Genomic DNA, 22,207 nt, shown 5'->3' with positions numbered 1-22,207 from the left:
GTCCTGAACTCCAAAGAGGTGTCCCACCAGTCCTTGACCCTTGGTTGTGGTGCTAAAGGTGTCCAAATGGCCAATTTCCAAATCTCAGGACTTTGCCAAAATGTGGGGGAAAAGTGTTCTGAGAACCAGGAGTAGACTGGGTCCAACCTGCTCTCCTATTCATCTGAGGTGCATTGCCGGTTGGATTGTCTTCGAAGCTTCCACCGCTAAGTTCTTCTCCGCAGCAGCATATCTGTTTCAACGGTCCTTCGGAAAAGGGGTAGCTGGCCTCCTCAAACTGTCTTCGGCTACAGCCCCCTGACAAGGCCCGCTGAAGATTTTCAACTTCCTTTGCAGCTACTAAGTCCGAAGGTAAAATTCTTCACAGCGGCATTGCTCCACCGACATCCGACAACAGCTCTCTTTCTTTGGACACTTCTGCAGCGTTGCCCCACTGAACGCCTACCTTCTCAGACATTTTTCTTCAAGAATCTTTTCAGGTCTGAAAGTAAGTGCTGACTGGGCCCAATCCACTTCTTGTATTGTAACCTCACTCCATCTTGGTCGGCCTAAACTTTCAACGTAGACCCGCTCTTGTACTGCCCAATGTCTGCGATTGGTGCTTTGATCTTTTAGGCTCTAGATTTCACTAAAAACTTTGAAAACTAACTTTGATTCCACTGATTGGATTTTGGTAATTTTGGTGTCAAACAATTTATTAACATTTACTTTTATTTTTCTAGATTAGTTTGGGATTTTTCTTGTGTTGTGTTTTCACTTTCTTGCTATTGTATGCTGCATAAATACTTCACGCATTGCCTCTAAGTTAAGCCTGGCTACTGTTTGTTAAGCACAGGTTAATTTAGTTAATTTTTGTGGGTCACCCTGAAAGGGATTGTAGCTGTTGCTTGACCAGGGCTCACACCCCAGTCAACTAACAACTAACAACCCAATTTCTCACAAGCAAGCAAATATCTTTTTGGTATTTCTTGGCATGACTGGGGAATAAAGAAGTTGAGCAGTCAAATGATTTATTTGCTTGTACAAACATTTGAGCAATCATCCGATTCAATGACTTGCTAATTTTCAACTCTTAATCATCAACACTCCATCAATCCTGTTCTTTGATGGGTTAGCAGGTGCATGAGTAGGGCAAACATGAACATACATTATACAATCAGTAGCACTGACCCAAAATGTTCTTGGCTATCTGAAAATAAATGAACACAAAATGATCCACATTTAATCGTAAGCAAGTTTATTCTCGCCCATACAGAAGACTGTTTTCAGAATTATGCAAACAAAAAGAATATAAGCCACAAACAGAAATAAAGTGAAGACATGTCTCAAATGGTGATTGGCTTAAAATTGCTGCTCCGCACTGCGTTAGCCGCACAACTTTAGGCAAGCAGAATATATCTAGCAGTAGCTTCTGATAAACAGGTTGCACATCTTAGAGATGCAAACTTATTCTGACTCCTCAGTTACCACTAGTATCCCGAAGGACACGTAGTTGTCTCCTTAGGACTAGAATGTGTTTCAAATTAAACTAATTTGAACGTAACATAGATAACAAGGATATATTCAGAGTTTTATGGAGCACTTAGTGATGAGGACAGACCCAATGGACTATTCAGGGGCACTCTATGTAACCTAACAGTACACAAGAGACCTGCATTGTTCCAGGCTGTTCCACAAACCATAAACAGGTGTGGTGCACAGAATGGAAGCTTTGTGCATCAAGGACATCATTTGGGCAGAATTAAAAATCAAAGTGAACTAGTGCATTTTCAAGAGCATTGACAGGTATCAATACTCTTGAGAGCAACGTCAGAAGATAGGTCACGGCTGCTCCCCAATGGCCATTTCACATGTGCAATATTGCTGCATCCTATTTTTATTTAGGATGGTGAGAATGGTAATCTGATTCCTGTATTTTAAACAACGTTTGGGCTCAGTGGCGTAGCTGGAGACGTGGTGGGGGCGGTCTGCCCTGGGTGGCACTCTATTTGGGGGTGGTGGAGGTAAGAAACTCATGTCTGTCAATCACCACGCCCACATCACCCCCTAGAACAAGTCATCTGTCGAACAGAACCCCCTCTCCAGGAACAAGTAGTCTGTCGTCCCCTCCCCCACTCCTAACCACACCGGGCAGCAAACTCAGGGGCCACTCCGGGTGGCAGTAGGCCTATTTATGCCACTGTATGGGCTGTAGGACTATGAGCCAATCAGGAAGGAGAAGAGTGGCCCTTATTACATCAAATACGTTTGATGCCAATGGCATGGCTTCTGATGCAGGGAGTGATCCACAGAGGGATCAAACCCAAGGTCAATACAATAGGCACCACCAACAGATAAAGTAGTACTGCTGATCAAATCCTCTGGCCTGATTTTAACAGTTCAGCAGTTGAGGTCAAAGTAACGAGAAATCATTCTATATAATGCGATGTAACTACCAGTAAAAATAAAGTGTATTATTACAACAACAAAACAATTAGCGTCTAGAAAACGCTTACCACCCTTGATTCTATTTCACTTCAAAGTGATCACACCGGGCTTTTTAGGAATCTCCATGCTCTGTATCCTTCTCGTGTCCAAACACAATATAAATGCTATTTTTAAAAACATTAGCAAATCCCTGTTGAGACGTTTTGTACTAGTGGATGTAAAATATTTTTATTCATGTTCTGAACTTCTATGTTTAATTTCATTGAATTCCAGTTGGATCTCAAAAACAGTTTTGGTGTCTACTTGTGGTAACTGGTTTTAGATTTCTTCTTTAAACTAGCAGAAGGCGCCGTGTTATTTATTCTTGATAATATTATACTATATTCAAAAACATAATTTGATCCAAAAAAAAAAGGAATACGCACCTAAGAAGATCCCTTAGAACATCCCTCTGAATCACATGGACATAATGATTAAAATAATGAGTTGCTAAATATTTGCCCTGAAAGTATGCGGTCACCTGTACATGGCCCATGACGCCCCTCCGTCTGTCATGTTAAGAAGAGCTGAGACCATTAACCGCCAATGACTTGTGTTGCTATCTTACCTAGGTCATGTAAAACCACCAAAGCAGGAGGTTAAAACATATTACAGTCAGTAAAATTGCATCCAGTTGATATGCATTACATATTCATATTGCTCGACAAGCAGTAATTTCTATATATTTCAAAGTTGTGTCTTCTTCACAAAAAAAAACTAAATTAATGGCAATCTAGCCTGTTTACAGACCTAAAAGGGTCATTAAACAAATTCAGTCACACACACTTTTGGTACCTGATCAAAAGCAAGCATGATTATAAACACACCAGGAAGCATTAATTAATACCACTGGAACAATCTGGTGTCGTTTTATCATTTTAGGAGCGTATATTACAAGATTATACTAAGAAAATATGTCAGGCTTGCTGAATAACGTAACAAGTAAGTCTATAGTATGACATACCCCTTAATAATACATAAAAACATGATTTGTTTAAATCAACGACCAAGAGAACCTCATAGGTATTTAGGGCGAGCAGGCAGTAAAATAAAGAGTGTTCCAAGGTCAAAGCCCGATGGTCAGGTTCTATTCCCGTGCATAGAGACCAATCTTTATTTCCGGTCATGGCGCCGACTGACGGTCTCTACTTCCTTCATTAACCGAAGACAAAGTTCTTCCTGCCAAGGAAGAGCAACACACTGAACCACCACGGGGAGCCCCACACCGCCTTCCACACCCTAAGGAGAAACAAAACAAAAATTGTCAAAGATCAGGCCATACAAACCTAGCCTGCAACACACATCCACTCCCATGCACCTCAAACCGACAGAAACACAAATAACAAATAGTCAAAAAACAGATCAAACGTGTGCAAACAAATACACCCACATGGATCTTTTTGCAATGCATGGAGGAAGAGTAGAAAAATAAAGCTTGTCTGTGCGACTGCAGCCACCCAGTAGAACCGGTTGAGTTTGAAGGGATAACCACATAAAATAGATGCAAATCCTACGTAACAGAGGGCAGAGGGGGCGAGAGCAGATGTAAGGCCATCTATATTTTAGAAGTCCTGTAGAAATATCTTCTGCTTCTGTTCCTAGTTCTGTTGTTGAATGACTTTGTGTACTGGTTTGTGTAAATCACCCACATTTGTCTCTAAATAGGTCTTCTTCTGTCCCCACTAACTGTCTATCCATTCTTTCTTTAAGAGGTTGGGTGGATAGTTTTGTTTTTACTAATGAATGATCTTAAAAATGTTAGTTGTCATGTGTAAAAAAAATGTCAAGCTTTCAAAAAGTCCTAGAGGGAAATTATCTAATATTGAACTCTTTTAAGATTTTTCTCGACCTGATCAAGTGTAGACACTTGTATCATGATCTCTATTAGTGATGGTCATTGGTACTGCATTAGATGAGTTTTCTGCTGGCAGTCTTTTTTCTGGTAGGTGTGCATAGCTTGTTGATTTGATCATTTTTGTGCCTGTAATTCCCAGAGCAATTGTGCGGCTTTGGCAGATCAAGAACAGCATACAACAAAACCGACCCAAAATTATAATCTGGCTGTTGGAAAGTGGGTTATTAGTAGTGGTTAATATGTATCTACTACTGGTAATGAGGCCACAAACAGCCTAGGGCTTAGAATAGGTCTCAGTAAATTAATGCCATGGTCAACCCTTGGTAGCTTTGCTGCGAGAAGGCATGCTTAACTTAAGAGACAGGTATGTAAAGCATTAAAAAGCACGAATTTCAGTAAATTATTAAGACACAACACACAATAAAAATCCGACACCAATTTATAAAAATGGGAAATATTTTAATCTTTAGAATGAAAATAATCCAATGTAGGTAACCGGAGATATGATTTTTTAAAAGATTTAGCATTATATTGCACTTCGAAACATCTAGCACCACATCGGGACTTCTGGTCACGCTTGACTGGGGGAAAGTCAAAATATCAGGCCAACAGCGATAGAGCCCTGCTCGGATACCCCACACAATAGGCCTCGGTCGAGATTTTGCCTTCGGTCTTAGAAACTTTTCGGAAGCTTTTTCTGTCGGTGTCCCTCGATGCTTTTTACCAGTCCGAGTTTGGTGAGGTTTCACAGGCTTGCTTTCCAGGGAGCTCCCGATCAAACTCTAGAAGTTGGACCATTGGAACTTTTCAGCGGGACGAACCAGCAGGGCTTGGCTCTCACAGTTGAGTCGGTCCACCTCTGGAACATTTTTCCAAACATCTGGAACTTCTTCCTGAAGTTCCTCTGAGGGTTCCAAAGTGTCCAAAACACAATGCAAGGGTCTGAAATCTCCAAGATGGTCTTTGAAAGTTTGGGAATTCAGTTCCCACAATCTACTTGGACAAAAACCTGGATGCACTCCAGGCTGGGGATTCTTGGTGGTGAGGGTCCAGGTGACCACTGTTAACCTGTAGCTTGCAGGTAATCCGCTCTTTATTTCTCTTGAAGCAAGGTACATCCAAAGGGCTGGTGTTCCAGACAATGCAGCATGCGCAGTCAGTCAGAATGCAGGGCCTGATGGTGCAAATCAAGTTTCCAGCTTGGCAAAACCTTCTTCTTCTCTTAGTTTCAAGCAGGCTCTGCGCCTCTCACAAAATTATTCAGTATTCTCTGTCACGTTGCACTCCTGTCCAGTGAGGTGCAGGGCAACAACCCAGAGCATGACCATTTCCTCTAAAGTGCAGTGCTTAATTTGTGAAAAAAGTGCCAGGGCTCTCATCAGGAGACCACTGCAGCTTGCATCAGACATTGTTCCTGCTATGCTGCTGATGATATTAAGAACACCACAACTATTACACACATACAAGTTTGACAATTCAGACTATTTCAGGCCCCTAAAGCAATAAGGATGGCTTGAGTGGCAGGTAACAGTATTTTGTTTATCAGTATTGAATTAATAATTACCTGTTTTTGTGGTCATATCAAAATTAGCCAGAGAGCAAGCCACCTTGTGGCAGACTGTCCCAAGCGCCGGTGTTGACAATTAAGTGCCGGTGCCAAAAATAACTGGCTAAAATTAAGCACTGCCAAAGTGTGGCATAATCGTCTGCTGGAAAGCACTACTTCTCCAACATACTATATGGCTGAACTTGCTTCAGAGGAGCAAGAACTAGTTAAACCAACCTCCAGTATGGCTCATTTCCATAGCTCTCCTCCCTCTTCCATGTGCGAATTCCTGCCTTAAGCCTGCTTAAGGCCTGCTTAAGGGGGTACTCAGGGCACTGGATGACTTTGCAAAACTGGCGAAATACACACATAAATAGCTATTTAAGTGAATTGTGAGATTCACCTAAACCCACTGGAGCTTGAAATTAGGATCCAATCCTGCAATAATAGAGATGAGAAGTTGGCTAGATTTCAAAACTTAAAACCAATAATTTATTGGGGAGCTACCTTTATAAGGTCTGTTCTGAGTGTTCTAAGTTTGTGTGTTCACATACAACCCTACAAATGTGATTACTTGCAAAGACAAGGATTAATTGCACAGCTAAAGCAAACTACAACCCTTTGGGTCTTTGGCGAAGACGAAGCTAATAGTGAGAAAATTCCACAGTGGCAGATGTAAAACCAGAAAGAAAGTGCAACGGGAGGAGAAAGTTTGCTGCCAATCTGCATATCCAAATCTTTAATAGTGTGTGAGAAACCACACAATACATTTACTAGAGAAGCTAACAAAAGGAAATCATGCTTACCCTAGTGCAAATATTCAATGGGCATTGGCACCCTCTAGTGAATACTATGATTGCCCCACCTAACCAGTGTTTAAGGTGCATTCTAGGTTTACTAGCAAGGACAAGAAAGCAGAGACAGTGGAACAGTTTCTGTGCTTGTATTTGGTAAGAGTAGGATGACACAGCTTAATGGCCTCATTACCCACATGCGGTTTGGTGTTAACAGCTGTTAACTTCACACCACAATAAACCCTTGCTGACAGATCGTGTCCACCACTGTGGGGTAGGTAGCTAAAAATGCAGCTAAAAGCCATTTCTAAACACTATTAACGCACTGAGGAGAGGGCAAAAATACATAATTCAACATTACTCTTGCTACCACATGATCATCTTTATCATAATGTCCTGATCTCCTTATATTGGTCCAGAAGTGATCCGCCAATCAATAATCATTAATCATAAATTGTATATAGTACTACCGACTCAAATAAAAGCGGCAACAAAGGACTGAAAATTGAGAGCTTTTAGTTAATTAAGCCATCTGTAAAGGCAATAGTTCCTCCACCCCCCTAGGCTCTCTGGGACTGTGTTTCAAGCTGCACAACCAATGTTTTTAGAGGCCTTCATTCCAGGTTAGTTTCTCACTATTTTCGGGGACAGAAGAAGTCTTTTGTCAGAAGATATAGGAATCCTACCAGGATTATTAAAAATAAAATGAGGGACAACAGTACAGAAGAGCACTTCCATGAATTGCTTCGTGAGTTGAGATCAAAGTTTTTAAACAAATGTGTGATTCCACCAGAAATCAAAACACTTTGAGTCCCCTCATGCGATGTGATAATTTTTTAGGTAAACTGAACACTCTTCTCATAACTGAAGTCTAGATGGCCTAAACTTTCCTCCGGATTACCTGTGATTTACCTGTCAGCAAGGAATAGTATAGGTTTTAGATTAGACCTAGACACTGTGGATCTACCAGCCTTACCAAGTGTACCTTTAATAGCTTGAGTGAAAGTAGTAGGAGTAAATAAAGCCATCAATGTGTCCATCTAGGAGCCATGGGCCATTCATGGCCACATCCATGGACTTTTTGCCTCAGTAGTAGCTAATGGCACTATTCAACACTTGTGTGGGTGTACCACTGTGGACTTGTTTGCAGCTGTGCTGTACAATTACTCAGTAGTAAAGTCATGTTACACCTACTAAGTATCATTTCGTGAATACCTCGCAAGATTTAACAGAATCTTATTTAGCTATAAAGTTAAGTTTATGGCTGAAAATTGCTTTGTGACTGGCGCCATATAAGTATAAAGAAGGCAGAAGATCAAAAGTATTGAACGGTGGGTTGTCACACGTTTGAATAGCACGTCACTGGTGTTCGTTTTCTATGGTGCTCACGTGGTGAACATGTCTGTTAACTGAAATAAAACTCCGAAAAAATCTTTGCCAAGCGGTTTGAGATGCTTCTCACTAAAAATAGAAATTCTGTCCACGCAAAGACGTACAGCAGAATCTCCACCATACTCTAACTTTCTATTTTCTTTTTTCAAAGAAGATGTTTTGTATGTCAGATCCTATTATGTAGACAACAAGGGTGGGGCACTGATCCTAGGTGAGTGGTGCAAACAGTCACTCGCTCACTGCAAGGAGAAAGAAATGGGAAACAGAATACAAAAGGAAAATTCCAAAGGGGAAATTTCTAGGTCTAGGACTCAGTGGGGAAATACAAGTCTTGTCTCTTGTAGCCCTCACACACCCCCAAGAATGTCATGCTTCATCATCAGGCAGTTGCTCCTCGTCGGGCCGGTGCTGCAATGCCCTACGGGTCCCCGAAAGGTCACTTTAGCGGAGATGTTTTGAGAACTGCCGTTTGGTACATGTGGGTATTTGAAGAAAGTCCTAAGTGGAGGGTGACAAAGTGTGTGCAAAACGTTAAAACGGTCTATGGGTTACCAAAAGAGAAGTTTTAATGGAGTGGTACCCTTGGCAGAGTAAAAAACCCATAGGTTGAGAGTTACCACAGTAGGCGTAATGTGCCCAGGTAACTGTTAGGTCGACATGTTAAACGCCTCTATGGCCGTAAGGATCCCTGGCGTTTCATCAGGACCAAAAAATAACTGAGAAAATTGTGTGGTGCACGTCGAAAATTATACTAAGTGAGGGGTATTATTAGCCCTCTAGACGATCAGTGGGGGCCATAAACTAAGGGTATTTTAGAAGAGGCTGCAACTAAGTGGTCGATTCCACTCTTGACCATGACCTAGAAAGAAAGAAGATAAAAGAAAAAAAAGGGAGAGAGACAAACCTCAAGTAAGTATGGGAGGCTCTCAGATATGCCTCTGTGGACAACATATCCCGCAGACGCATATTACGTAAGTGATTGCAGATATGACCAGTTAGACACAAGCCCTCCAGCTCCAGGCACCCTGCGTAACGACACAACCGAGTGCAGAAGACGGGGTGCCGAGGATACGCCGCCCAAAATTGAGCAGCGCCTGGGTGGCTCCCCATCTGGGCACTGGACCATCAACTAGCTCCTGGTCCCCTCCTCTTTTTTGACAGATCCTATTATGTGTCATCATAGAGAGAAAGCACACAAAGAATATTGGAATGCTGAGTGCTCCATTGAAGAAAATGCATTGGCAAATGAATTAAATGGTCACCCTCGATTGTCTACAAGGACAGAGTGTGAGGACTGAGCACTTACATGGTGTTAGTCCAACATGGAAATAACATCCAGAATTGCAAGAGTATGTGTACAGAGTGCTGAAACGTTTCAGACACTCATCTCCAGTCACAGATCTGGGTTGAATCCATCATCGTTTTATAGCTAACTTTGCCACCCCAATTCAGACCCAGCCATATGCACACTGTTTCTAATGGGTGACGGATTCAACCCAGATCTGTGACTGGGTTAAAGTGTTTTCAAAAGTTTCAGCGCTTTGTCCTTCATCTCCTTTTGTCTGCTCTGCTTATCAGAATGGCACTTGCCTGTAACATTACTGTTTACAAGAGCAGGAGGAAGGGTGATGATATTCAGCCCACAAGGTGCAGAGTAAATGATAGAAGCTGATTCCCAGACATAAAAATAAAACTTATCTGAGAAGGACTAATGCTGATATCCAAAGGTTGGTGCAAAGTTCATCAGGCCTCCTATTGTGCATTGACACATAACATAGCTATAAAGATACACATACAAACCCGCATGCACGCCTTCACTCAAAAACATACACTCTACCCCTTTAACTCCTTTCCTTTCCTGTTTTCCTTGGCTATGCCATTACCATATTTGCCATTGAGATATTCCCTTTTCTCAGCAAAGGTTTAAGGGTTGGCACCAGCAGAAAGGATTAGGAACAGAAGGGAGCATGAAGCTGTACGTCATTGCAAAGGTTAGAATTAGGTATAGCGTTATGTATAGGGATAGAATAATCAAAATGGAAAGGCTGGAGTCTGATATAATGTCTTACACAGAAAGAGATCCATTTGTCCCTACCTATGTACACATGACACATGATTTGCTGTGCCAATTAAGGAAAGCAGGAGGTCCATGAGCTCTGCGAGATCTGCGAGTGTTGGAGTAGAAGGTTTTACAACAAGAATCTAAGGACTGGGGTACTAGGCAACTGAAGTTAAAGCAGAGTGGCTTGAATATATCACAGTCCCTTATTGAAATCCAGCATAGTCCTTGTAGTTTCAGAAGGTCCCTTGGTTACTGGAAGTGCACTAGTCTTGCAGCAGCAATGTGTACTTTCTGAGATGTGTCTAGCTGAAAGGCTAAAGCATTCATGTAAATGTTTTAACAAAGCCACGTACAATGGTAATCAGCATACCTCCTACTCTGGCATGTAGTTCATTGTTGATACTGGATACATCTTCTCGTCTGAATTGGTAGAAGGGTCAATTGTTCAATGGACTCCTTGGGCTCACATGATACAGTATGCAGGTAATCCCTCTTTTTCTATTACATTCATGGCTTCTTTATCAATAGGGCTAAGTTCTGACAAAAATCCTGCCACGTCCACAACAACTGAGCCTAATACACTAGTACACCCCATAAATTATGAACAAAGTTTTTGACATTAGGATTTTACACAAAGAGGCTTCAGAGGGAGACTTTTCTACTAACACCTTTTTTAGATTGCCATATGAATACACACACACACACAAACACAATGGAGGTGAAGGACTAATATGTCGTCACCCATTTGCATGCCTCAGTAGCTGAGGTAGTTACCCATCATATTTCTCTTTCTTATGGTCTCGAACTATGACTCAATAATTTCTGAAATTCCCCAAATATGAACATGAATCCTCATCCTGAGGCAGATGTCATGGGCACAGCTTGACATTTCTTTCATCTCTCTCATGATATTTACACGGATGTATGACGTTAGAACGCATACATTCACCACGCGTTCCATTACAACGCGGTCTTAACATCGAAAGTTGTTACCACGCTTTGCGCTGGGGGGGGCGCAAAATTAAATAATTTAATTTACTATTCCAACACCAGTCCCCGTGGATAGTAGGGAAGGTGTTGGGATAGTAAATTAAATCATTTACTATCCTTGAGCGCCCCCCAGCGCAATGCGTGGTAACAACTTTCGTTGTTACGACCGCGTTGTAAAGGTATGGCGTTGTAACGCTTGCGTTATAAACGTTGCATACCTATTGACACTGATCATGCCCATACATTGAATCTGACATGTGCCATGTGTCCAAGAGGAACAGTTTATTCAGAATGTAGATGCAAGAAGGGTCAACATTTATCTTTGATCGTTGGGAGGAGAGGACTTTTGAAGCAAGTGTGGAGAAAGGGGGAAAATGAGTATAAGGAGAAGGGAATATACCCTAAATTGAAATTGGATTGGCATCACAAAGGGAAGTTATGCATTTATAAATTGCCATGTGCAGAAAAGAACAGATATATGGGACGAGCACTTTTAACGTGGCCATATTCCAATTCTTACAAGAGAAGATCAAGTGATTCCTGGAGTTATTTTTTAATGCGGACAGTATGCTTATTTTAAGCTGCCAAGAAATTGGGCAGGAACTGGTTGCCTTACTTTGTTGTTTACAAAATTGTATTTTGTGAAGATTTTAGATACGCCTAGAAATGTATCATTTAGTAGATCTAAATGCAGAGGTAGTAGTGCTTCACAAATAGTAGAAGACATTTTTTGGAGCCTGCAGTTGGTGTTATTTTAACTGATTTGAAGATTAGAATGCTTTCCACAATAGTGGATAAACTTGCCTCTAATACAGCTGGTACATTGGTGGCTGTAGATACAGAGCTAGTAGCTATTAGGTCTATGGTCTTTTAGAATCGTCTTGTATAATATATTTTGCTATAATATGTGGAAGGCTCAACAATGTTGATAAGAGTAAGGACGTAAGAGAATTTGTGAGCTATATTACGGGACTAAAATCTAAATTGGAGGTACTTGAGAAGCAGTTGTAACGGGATTTTCAGCCGGAGGTAGTTGGTTTGGTTACCTTGGTAGTGAGCTTTTAGGTACTATATTGAGGCTTTGTTTGATTGATCGCATTTGTTTGATTAGTGTATTTGCTATTTTAAGAGGGATTTAAATACATCAAATCAAAGAAAGTGGTGGTTGAAAGAAAGGGAATCAAGAGGAAAAGGGATGATATGGAATTAGAAATAAACAGTGCAAGGTCTATGATGAGATAAAGGAATTGGAGATGTCAAGGAGTAAGATATTGAAGACAATAAGACTTTGAAGTACTCTGAGAAGAATCATTTGCTTTGTGTGAGGCCTATTCTAGCTTCCAGAGGGGAGATTGAAGCATTGTAATGTAGTACTCCACTCCTTTATATGGAACATATATTTACTCAATATGTGTTTAACTGTATCAATCTGTACATATTTTATTAATCAGTTGTAGTGAGAAAGTATGTATTCATTTAGACAAAAGCCACATGTATATTTAGAGGAATTATAACAAAGTTGTCTTAAATTGGAATGTATACCCTTCCTAAATGTACTCGATATATTTACTTATGCTAACTGTCCTCATGTAGAATCTATTCTGAATCTAAAGTTGTCTTAATTTGTTATGAGTTGCACATGTTGTATTTTTATAAAATGTTTTACACGTGTCTTGTTTTTCTCTCTTCTGCAGGTGTCTTATCAACATGCTTTTTAAGTTAGAATAGGCTTATTGGTTATTGTGTCACACTAGAAAACTATTGACCTTTTTAAGTGGAAGTTGGTCTCGGATATGGATACTGAGACGGTGGGTCACACAGATGGGTACTCCTTTGATTGAGGGCTAGGAAACTGCTGTCGTTGGATTGGTTCATTTGGTGGAAACCCATAGGAAGAAGCCTCTAGAATCTTCTTTATTGCTTTTATTATGCAATTGTGGAACAGTTGGGCAGACCCTGACCCGACTTCACTAGGAGTCCTCTTCTCAATTCTGCTTATTTGTCTCGCCCAGAGTGTTGAGTGCCATGCTTGAATACTCATACTTTCCTCTTGAACCCCAAGCTGGGTTCATTTGATGCTAACACTTTCCTCATACAACTTCCTTTTGCCAATTTCTATGCTTTATTTAGAATAGGGAAGATCCTTTCTGGAACCTCCCTATGTGATATTTTGTTTGCTGTGTGTGATTCTAGTTTGTATCTTTTTCTTGATTATTTAAAGATCCACACTTCATGATCATTTGAACACATGTCCTCTTACTATATATTTCCCTCGATTTTGTTGATGGATTTTGTCCTTAAATTGTTAATAAAACCCTCAAGGTTTAGATACCATCCGCTCTGTTGTTTTTGTGGAGCAGCATTAGTTTCACTGTACTTTAAATGTATTACCGATGTTAGATCCTTTCTTACACTTCAAGTCGATAATGAAAGGTCCATACAACCAGTGAGGGATTCTTTTTGAAGATTTTACGAAGAGACTGAGATTCAAAAAACTCGACTCTATGAGAGGCGACTTGGTCATTGTGTGGAGGCTAGGTCAACGGCCTATGTCCGCTACGTTTGTTACATTTAGTTTGAGACTGTATCCTCCTATTCCACCATGCAAAATAGCTATACCGTTAGAAATATGGGTGACATGGCATTGTAGACCCAGAACATTTACTAAATACACATAGGTGATAACGTAGGCCTGCAAACTGAGAAAGAACATGGGGGAAGGGCATATGTACACTGACTAGAATTGATAAACTTTGGGCTTTTGGCACCTCCACAGGTGAGAAAGCTGACTAAGGCAAAAAGTGCAATGAAATCTCCATTGCTTTGAGTCACTTAGAAAATATGTAGCCAGATGAGGTGTTTCCTGACTGTAATAAGACAATTTCAATCAGTACTGATTAATACTTTCAGTCATTGGTTGGGGACTTGAGACAAGGTCAGTTCACGATTCCCATCTTATTGCAGGTAAGGAGTGAAGACTTGCTCTCTCCTCCTGTCCACCATTTGCCCACTGTGCCCCCATCGCTCAGTACTTGCACAAACATTTACTCTGTCCCAATAAATATTCTGTGACATATTTTGTGAACAAGACACTTCATATCACCAACATGTTGGTGACAATTAATTGTATCTGAGTCTTGTCTGCAGCTGATACCACGCAGCCCCTTTGGCCGAGGATAAACACACTTCTAGATGACAACATCATCTGAAACACAACACACAGAAAATTGAGTTTTTGCTGACATTTTTCCTCCTATAATTACCATGACCCATTTTTATTAGATTCTCCATTGCCATCAAATCCAAAACCTTCCTAATTGACTCTACCAAGCCCCTCTAGGTCAGCCTACGTAAGATGCTTAACCTTAAGACCCACAGAAATAATTTGGCCAAGAATGCCAAAATGTAATCTTATATTTCTTAGAATTATAATTGTTTACACCTCTGAGGGGAGTTTGTAAGACCATGGTAAATGTTAGTATGTCAAGATAACATTTGGGAATTCATATCCATCTGTTTTGGTCACAGCACTACTGTCTTCATCATCCAGCATGGCTAACTATTGGCAAAATGTTCAAGTAGAAATCTGAATTCTTGGTTTATAATCGTGCATACATATTCATACATATTCAACCCTCCATCTGGTCAGATATTGACCCTCTCGAAGGGTCATTGATCATTGTAAAACCCCAAGTCATATATTCTATAGACTTTGAGTTTTAAGATGCACCATAAACTAACATGCTTTTTCTGAAGTTGACTGAGGGTGAACATTGTCTCGTGGCCCAGGTGAAGGATGAGCCAGTAGTTTACGTGTATTATTTTGAAACGGATGAAAAGTGACTGTTTATGATGACTTCAGCAAGTGGAATGGATCTTGTGGTATTAAATGATTAAATGCCTATGATTAAAGGCAATTGATCTACTTTTTTCAAATTAGGTGATTTTTTTCTCCTGTGGAAAACAATTTGGTCTTCTGAGATTGCATCTATTGTAATTCTGCTGATGTGGCTCTAGAGTTCTTCCCTTTCTGCTTTCTTCCTTTTATATATTGTTTATAATCATTTTCCATTTGTATCAGTTTTCACTTTTATTATTTACCCTTTTGGTTATTTTCCTTTAGAATATATATGGTTTATTGTTTTAGGCTCCTGAAAAGATTTTGTGGGTATGCAACTAAAGAAGAAAGGAAGCTGAGTGGGAATAATAAAAGACTTAGCATAAGGATGAAAGATGGTTGATTTGAAGGTGACAGTTCGGGAAAAGAAACCATGCAGAGCAGTGGTATGGGCAGTTAGAGCCTGCTTTAAAAAAAGGAGGTAGCAGCAGTAATTGGTGATGTAAAGGTCTCACACTGAAGGAGAGCAGTCAAGCAGGGGCAATTAATCAGGCCTCCAGAAGAGCAGGTCTGAGTAGGATCAGCCATAACTAACAGAAGCCACAAGAAGCTTTGTGATATTTTAAGGGCAAGCAATTGATTGTGAACAAGAATGATGTTAATTTAATATGGGATGCACCTCCAGCTACATCTACCCGGGTGTGTTCCCATTAACAAACAGCAATAAGTGTTTTGTGATAGTAATCACCGCATAATTCTCTTACATTATTATATTAGATATATCGGAAAGCCATACGCACATCACAGAAGTCAGACAGCTCCTGAGGCAACGCCCGCACTGATAACATATAAGTCGCGCTAATAGTGTCAGCTCGCATTCAGTCTACCAGACAGCTCACGAGGCGGAAGCCGGGAGGAACGCTTATCGTTTTTTTAAACATTTTGATTCTGTTAAAAATTGTTTTACCTGGGTTACTGGACAGGGACGCTACGGTGGAGCTCCACGCCTCCACGTAGCCTGAGCTCCTGTTCCTGACTCCTCCCCCGCCTCGAGGTCAATGGCGTCTGCTGCTGCTGCTTCGGCGTGCCGTGCTGAGTGCCTCCGTGGTTTCTGAGGAATACCTGAAATTGCTGAGGGTGATTAAGCCTCTACGGCGGACAGAAGCCTTCCGCAATTGAAAATCGGCTTTATAAAGAAATGCGAATGGAGCGAGGTGAGCAGCGCTTTAATTCCAATGGACACTGTTTTTGATGAGAGATACAATGTGTCCGGATAGAACAACCTCGGCTGCGCAATAACGCTATGCTCGCTTCAAGTATCTCTTCGTTTGCTGCCTGCCAGTTGCTTTGATTTACTACTGCTACAGGCATTGACACTGAAATTGCATTCAATTTGGAAACGGCCGTAGTGTGGTTGTACACATCTCTGTTTCCACTTTTCTTGTATATATCAACTTTTGAGCAAGCACCTTGAGGAAATTTGGTCAGTGCGCTATAATACGTTTAAAAAACAACAAAAAAATGTGATATCTGCCTGAACTCTGCCTGATCTGTGTGCAAGCTGCGCGCTGGAATTTCTGACAGGAGTCCACTGTCATCACACGGTTAATCGAGCAAACAGACGCTTCTGCCGGAGAAGTCAGGGACGTGGATCGCTAATCGCCTTGGAAAGGTACACGCACGCTTGCTGCGGAGCCACCTGAGAGGCGTGTGCTGTTTATTTCACTGAGGACACATGCTGTTGTTTCGCTGAGGATACATTCCCCTTAACTACCGGAGGCTGCAGAAGTGCTTGTAGTGCATCATAGCATATCATCTAAAGGGATGAAATAAACGGCGACTTTGCTAGGAAGAAGCGTGGAGCCTGGTTTAGAACACGCAGTGCTTGGCTTTTTTCTTTGGCAGGGCCCTGGAAGAATGCTTTCCAATTAAAGACTCAAATACTATTCAGAGCCTTTTTTTTTTTGCGACCCCAATCCAGCCTAGTGTGAGCACAATGGGAAAACTGCTTAACGCTCGTCTCAAAGCCAAACAACGGCGACAGCAGACAAAGGAGGCAGCTGCTAAATTAACAGAAGGAAACTCTCTGAAGGATGATCACTCAGTACATTCATCTGATAACTCTGAGGTCGAGGATTTGTTAACAGACAGTCAGTCGCAAATGGGAGATAATTTGACTGAAGCTCCCCTTGATGATGTATCTCATACCCATGACTCATCTCATCCACCGCCACCTCTGCCGCCTCCGCCTATTCCTTCGGCGGCTAAGCAGTTCCCCCTTTTCACAAAAAAAATTTCGCCTCTTTCACCTAATTTGATCCCCCCAAAGAATTTAACAAACATAGATGCTATACAAAATCATTCAATTGGCATAATCTCTGCAAAGGATCCGTGTATAGCAGCGACCCCTTCAAACTTGGTATCTCTCACTAATTCTGCTCATGACTCAAAGCAAGCATTCGATACCTCTACCTCTAAAGACAAAACGATAGATACATTAAGTGCAGCAACGGTGCCACTTCAAGATTTCGATATGGAAGCAGGAGGGGGGACAAAAGGGGGAGCGGCGGACCACCTTGGGCCCTTGCTTGAGATGAATACGGAAACAGAGGGAGAGATGCGAATGTCTGTGAAGGATATGCTCAACCTGATTCTCGATGAAGTTAGAGAAATAAAAAGGTCGCAAAATGCAGAACTTTCGGCAATCCACCAGAGACTGGATAAAATGGACAAAATCGAGGAGTTAGTATCTACTTTCCCAGCCCGCTTAGTGGAAGTAGAAGAACGGATTTCAACACTGGAGGATCAAATGGTCGAAGTTAAAAAAGACACTAAAGGGACTATAAAAACCACAAGGGCTCTTGAACTAAAACTTGATGAGTTGGAAAACTATAATAGGAGGTCCAACCTACGTATCGTAGGAGTTCCGGAAGGAATTGAGGGGTCAGATACATTGGCATGGGTAACCTCTTTTCTTCAACAAGGGGTGATACCGGAATATAAAGGAGACCTCACTATAACAAGAGCCCACAGAGTTCCTGCTCGACCATTTCCGAACTCTACCCTTCCGCGTACTATTGTACTAAATTTTGCAGACGTTAGGGTAAAGGAACAAATATTGTCTAGGGCTATCAAACAAAGACAATTTCCTGTGAATGCTACGGTGAAATGCCGAATATTCTCAGATATGTCAGCTATTGCGGCCAGACGCAGGAAAGAATTTGTAAAGATGCTCCAACTGTTTAAGGCTCAAGGGGCTCAGGCGATGATAGCACAGCAATCTAAACTTAGAGTTCTGATTAAGGGTAAATTCTATCTACTATCCGATATTGAGGAAGCACAGGATTTGCTGCACGAAATACAAAGTGTACAATAGTGATAGAACAGTTTAATTTTTTACTTCTCTTTTGTTACTCTTAAACGCCATTATGGCTATACTCTTTGATTTTGGGAGGGGAGGGAGGAGCACGGGTCCAGGGGCTAGGGGGTGTTCTATCACTACACCCCAGGGTTAAAAGAAAGGGTGCTGTGGCAAGCGTGGGGGGAATGGACAGTGAGTTAGGAGGGGGCCACAGGCAAGGGGGGGTAGGGGGGAAAAAAACTTTTTAAAAAAGTGTTCTTGGTGGAGAGACGTTGCATTGTGCTATTTTTGTTTGATGATTAATATATTTTGTAAGTACAGTGTGGATGGTTCTAAGAAGTTTGGGGAAATAAGGGCTGAAATGCACTTTATTATATGTTTGAACTATGTCTAAGCTGGGTCTGAAAATTATTTCTTTTAATGTTAACAGTCTCAATAATAAGAAGAAAATGAGGGCAATAGAGGCATGGATTCTAACAGAGAACCCTGCAGTCATTATGATACAAGAGACTCATATTGCAATTTCTAAGGCAGATACATTTTCCATGTTTAAAGGATGGGCCGACTATCGAGGTTTCTCTTTCTTTTCAGAGTCCCAGCGGGGGGTTGCACTATTCTTTAGTAAGAAATTAGAGGCAGAAATAATTCTTACCGAAGCAGACACACAGGGCCGTTGGTGCTGGTCTAACTGTAAACTTAAGAATAGACCATCTCCCATTACTTTTGTGAACTTCTATGCTCCCATTAACGATTGCCCTTTAATATATGAAGAAATGTTTCAATCTCTCCTTATGGTCAACGGAGATATAGTTATTGGAGGGGACTTTAATATATTGATGAACCCACAATTTGATTCAACTTTGGGCGGAAAAAAGCAGTCTAAACCTAAATCTTATCAGATTATTCTTAACAATATTAGGACTTTAGATCTAGCTGAGTGTTGGCGGTTAGCAAACCCTCATAAAAGAGAATATACATGCTGGTCGGGGAGGCACAAGTCATTTTCTCGTATAGATTTTTTTCTAATTTCCTCAATACTTACTAGTCGAAATCATAAGTTTTTACATAATGGCTTCTCCGATCACGCAATGCTTGTCCTTGAAATTGAGCTAGATGCAAGGACTAATGTGGTGAAACGCTGGGTCTTTAATAAATCCTATTTGAATGATGAACCTTGGGTTATGTCTGTCCAGGCAGAGATTAAGGATTTTGTAGAACGAAATATGGGGACAGCACCAATTCATATTATATGGGACACCTTGAAGGCGTATATCCGGGGCATTATTATTAGTAGGGACGCAAGGGAGGCAGCTATATTTCGTGATACAAAAAACCAGCTACAGCAAAAAATACAAGCCTTAATACATCAAAAATATTATAATCCCTCAGTAGAGTTAAAAAACCTATTAAATGCAGCAAAACGTGAACTGAGTGCTCACTATTTCTTAAAAAGTGAGGAAATCTTTTATAGGCAAGCGCAGAAATCCTATGAGAATAGCAACTTTACTGGAAAATTTCTGGCATGGCAAGTAAAAGAACAAGCCGCAGCCAATCTGATTCGTTCTCTAAAATCGCCTACCACTGGAGAAGATACCTCAGATCAGGCGGAAATAGGAGCAATTATGTTAACCCATTACGAAAATATCTACTCTTCTTCCCATATTTTGGATCAAATTAGTTTAAATGTATTTCTAGATAAATACTCTCTTCCATCACTTTCCAATATGGATCAAGAAGTAATGGCTTCTCTTTTCTCTATTAGAGAATTGGAGCAGGTAGTTAAAAACTTGCCACATGGTAAGGCTTGCGGCCCAGATGGTTTTCCAGCCGAATTTTTTGTCACCTTTTTTGGCTCTCTTTCAGAAATACTTCTTTTATTAGTAAATTCAATGCTTCAGGGGGGACCAATCCCGACATCTTTCTATGATGGTACAGTGGTTAGCTTTGTGAAAAAAGGAAAAGATGCAAAAGACCCAAATTCCTATAGACCTATAACTTTATTAAACTCGGATTACAAAATAATTACAAAATTGCTTTCTATTCGTTTCAATAAGGTTGCGTCACAGTTAATTCATACAGATCAGAATGGATTTATAACTGGCCGCCAACTGCTCACTAACACACATTATTTAGCAGAAGCACTAGATTTTTTTGAAACTCGTAAGGTATCAGCTTTAATTCTTCTTTTAGACGCAGAAAAAGCTTTTGATTTAGTAGTTTGGGACACTCTTTTTTTTATTTTATATCGATTTGGTATACCTTCTCAAGTCATCACTTTGATTAGAAATTTGTACCAGGGAGCAAAAGCCCATTTTCTAATCAATAAATTGATGGTTGGGTCTATTCCTGTTCAAAGAGGAACGAGACAAGGTTGCCCTCTCTCCCCCACTCTTTTTGCTTTTTTTATCGAGCCTCTAGCATCTGCAATAAGAAAAAATAAAAATATTTCTCCACCGATAGATGGTATGGATAAGATCAAACTGTACGCAGATGATATTATGCTTCTGTTGAAATCCGATATGCAGTCACAAGAACAAGCCTTTCTCATTTTTTCACAATTTGAAGCATTGGGGGGGTATCGCATTAATAAGCGGAAAACTGAGATTATTATCAGTGGGAATAACAATCCGGACCTGCATCCAGATATTCGGAGATGTATAACTAATAAACCCAAAAGATACCTAGGGGTTTATTTTTCATCTACAGTACGTGATCTATACACGCTTAATTTTGAACCCTTGATTAGGAAAGTCCGTGCTATGTTCCTAAGATGGGATACACTTCCTTTATCTATCTTGGGCCGAGTAGCATTAATTAAGATGTCAATACTCCCACTTTTTAACTTTTTGTTTTCAACCATTTCTTGTTCCCTTCCTGGCCTTTTTTTTCCAAGATTGAATCTCTTTTTTCAGCCTTCATTTGGGCAAAAAAGACTCCAAGATTAGCTATAGAAACCTTATGTGTAGATAAGGATCACGGTGGATTGGGCCTACCAAATTTAAAAGACTATTACTATGCATATTTTGTGCAGTATCTTTCGAGATTTAAATATCCAGCACTTGGAGATGTATTGTTTATTAATTTCTTTTTTTACTTAATCTGCAAAGAATCCAAAATACCTTCTCCTCTTGCGATTTTTAAATCCCCCAAATTAGTCAGATACAAGACTTTGCGTTGGTTTCTTAAAAAGCGAGATGTTATGCTGAAAAGGTACTCACTCTCTCTCCTGTCCCTAGTAACTCCATTAAGAGAGGCTGTTTTTGGATTAGGGACCAGATTAGAATTAGACATTACACTTACCTGGGCAAGATATGGGTTCATTAACTTATCAAATTTTATTAAATTTGGAGTCTGGTTGACTCCCGATGAGAAGGCAGTGTTAATAAGCGGTAATTTTCTTCTTATGGGCTCATATGTAGCGCTGTATAGGTTACTGAGTATTATTGATATAACACAATTAAGCCAGATTTCTAATTTAACGAACGATATCTTTTGGTCCCCAGTATTCAAGAGGGCAGGAACATGGAGGAAAAGTTTGGCAGAAAATAGGGAGGAGGATCTGAGTGCCAAAGCGATAAATAAATGGCAGAAACATGAAAACTTCAATTTAAAGGAAATAAACTGGACAACACTAAATAAATTAAACTTCACGGTCCTTAGAGGGGCAAACTGGAGACGTATGCTTTTCTTTAGCAAATGGCTATTGTATTATACACCGGCAACGATGTCCAAAATGTATAGTAATGCAACGTCTAATTGTTTTAGATGCACTCAACCTGATTTGGCTAATTGGTCCCATATTATTGCCTTTTGTCCCAAAATCAAGGTTTTCTGGGAAAATATGTTTTTTATATTGTCTCAATATTTACATTTTAAGATCGATAACTATAATAATTTGATTAT

The 22,207-nt window shown here is 40.5% G+C and overlaps 1 protein-coding gene across 3 annotated transcripts in view; it reads right to left on the bottom strand.

Annotated features, from left to right (window-relative positions):
* Positions 1–1,220: 1,220 nt before the first annotated feature.
* LOC147747102 (vitamin D3 hydroxylase-associated protein-like) overlaps positions 1,221–22,207 on the bottom strand; it is a 382,698-nt gene continuing 361,711 nt past the window's right edge. For all 3 annotated transcript variants that reach the window (XM_086952351.1, XM_086952352.1, XM_086952350.1), the window contains exon 15: positions 1,221–3,705. In XM_086952351.1, the coding sequence (XP_086808477.1) occupies positions 3,580–3,705 (126 nt within the window). In that variant the 3' untranslated portion in view covers positions 1,221–3,579. The remainder of the gene's footprint in view (positions 3,706–22,207) is intronic.

The sequence above is a fragment of the Lissotriton vulgaris genome, chromosome 1_1 (genome assembly GCF_964263255.1).
Source record: "Lissotriton vulgaris chromosome 1_1, aLisVul1.2, whole genome shotgun sequence".
Lineage (NCBI taxonomy): Eukaryota > Metazoa > Chordata > Amphibia > Caudata > Salamandridae > Lissotriton > Lissotriton vulgaris.
The sequence above is the reverse complement of the archived record's forward strand: the minus strand, read 5'-3'. Positions and strand labels throughout refer to the sequence as shown.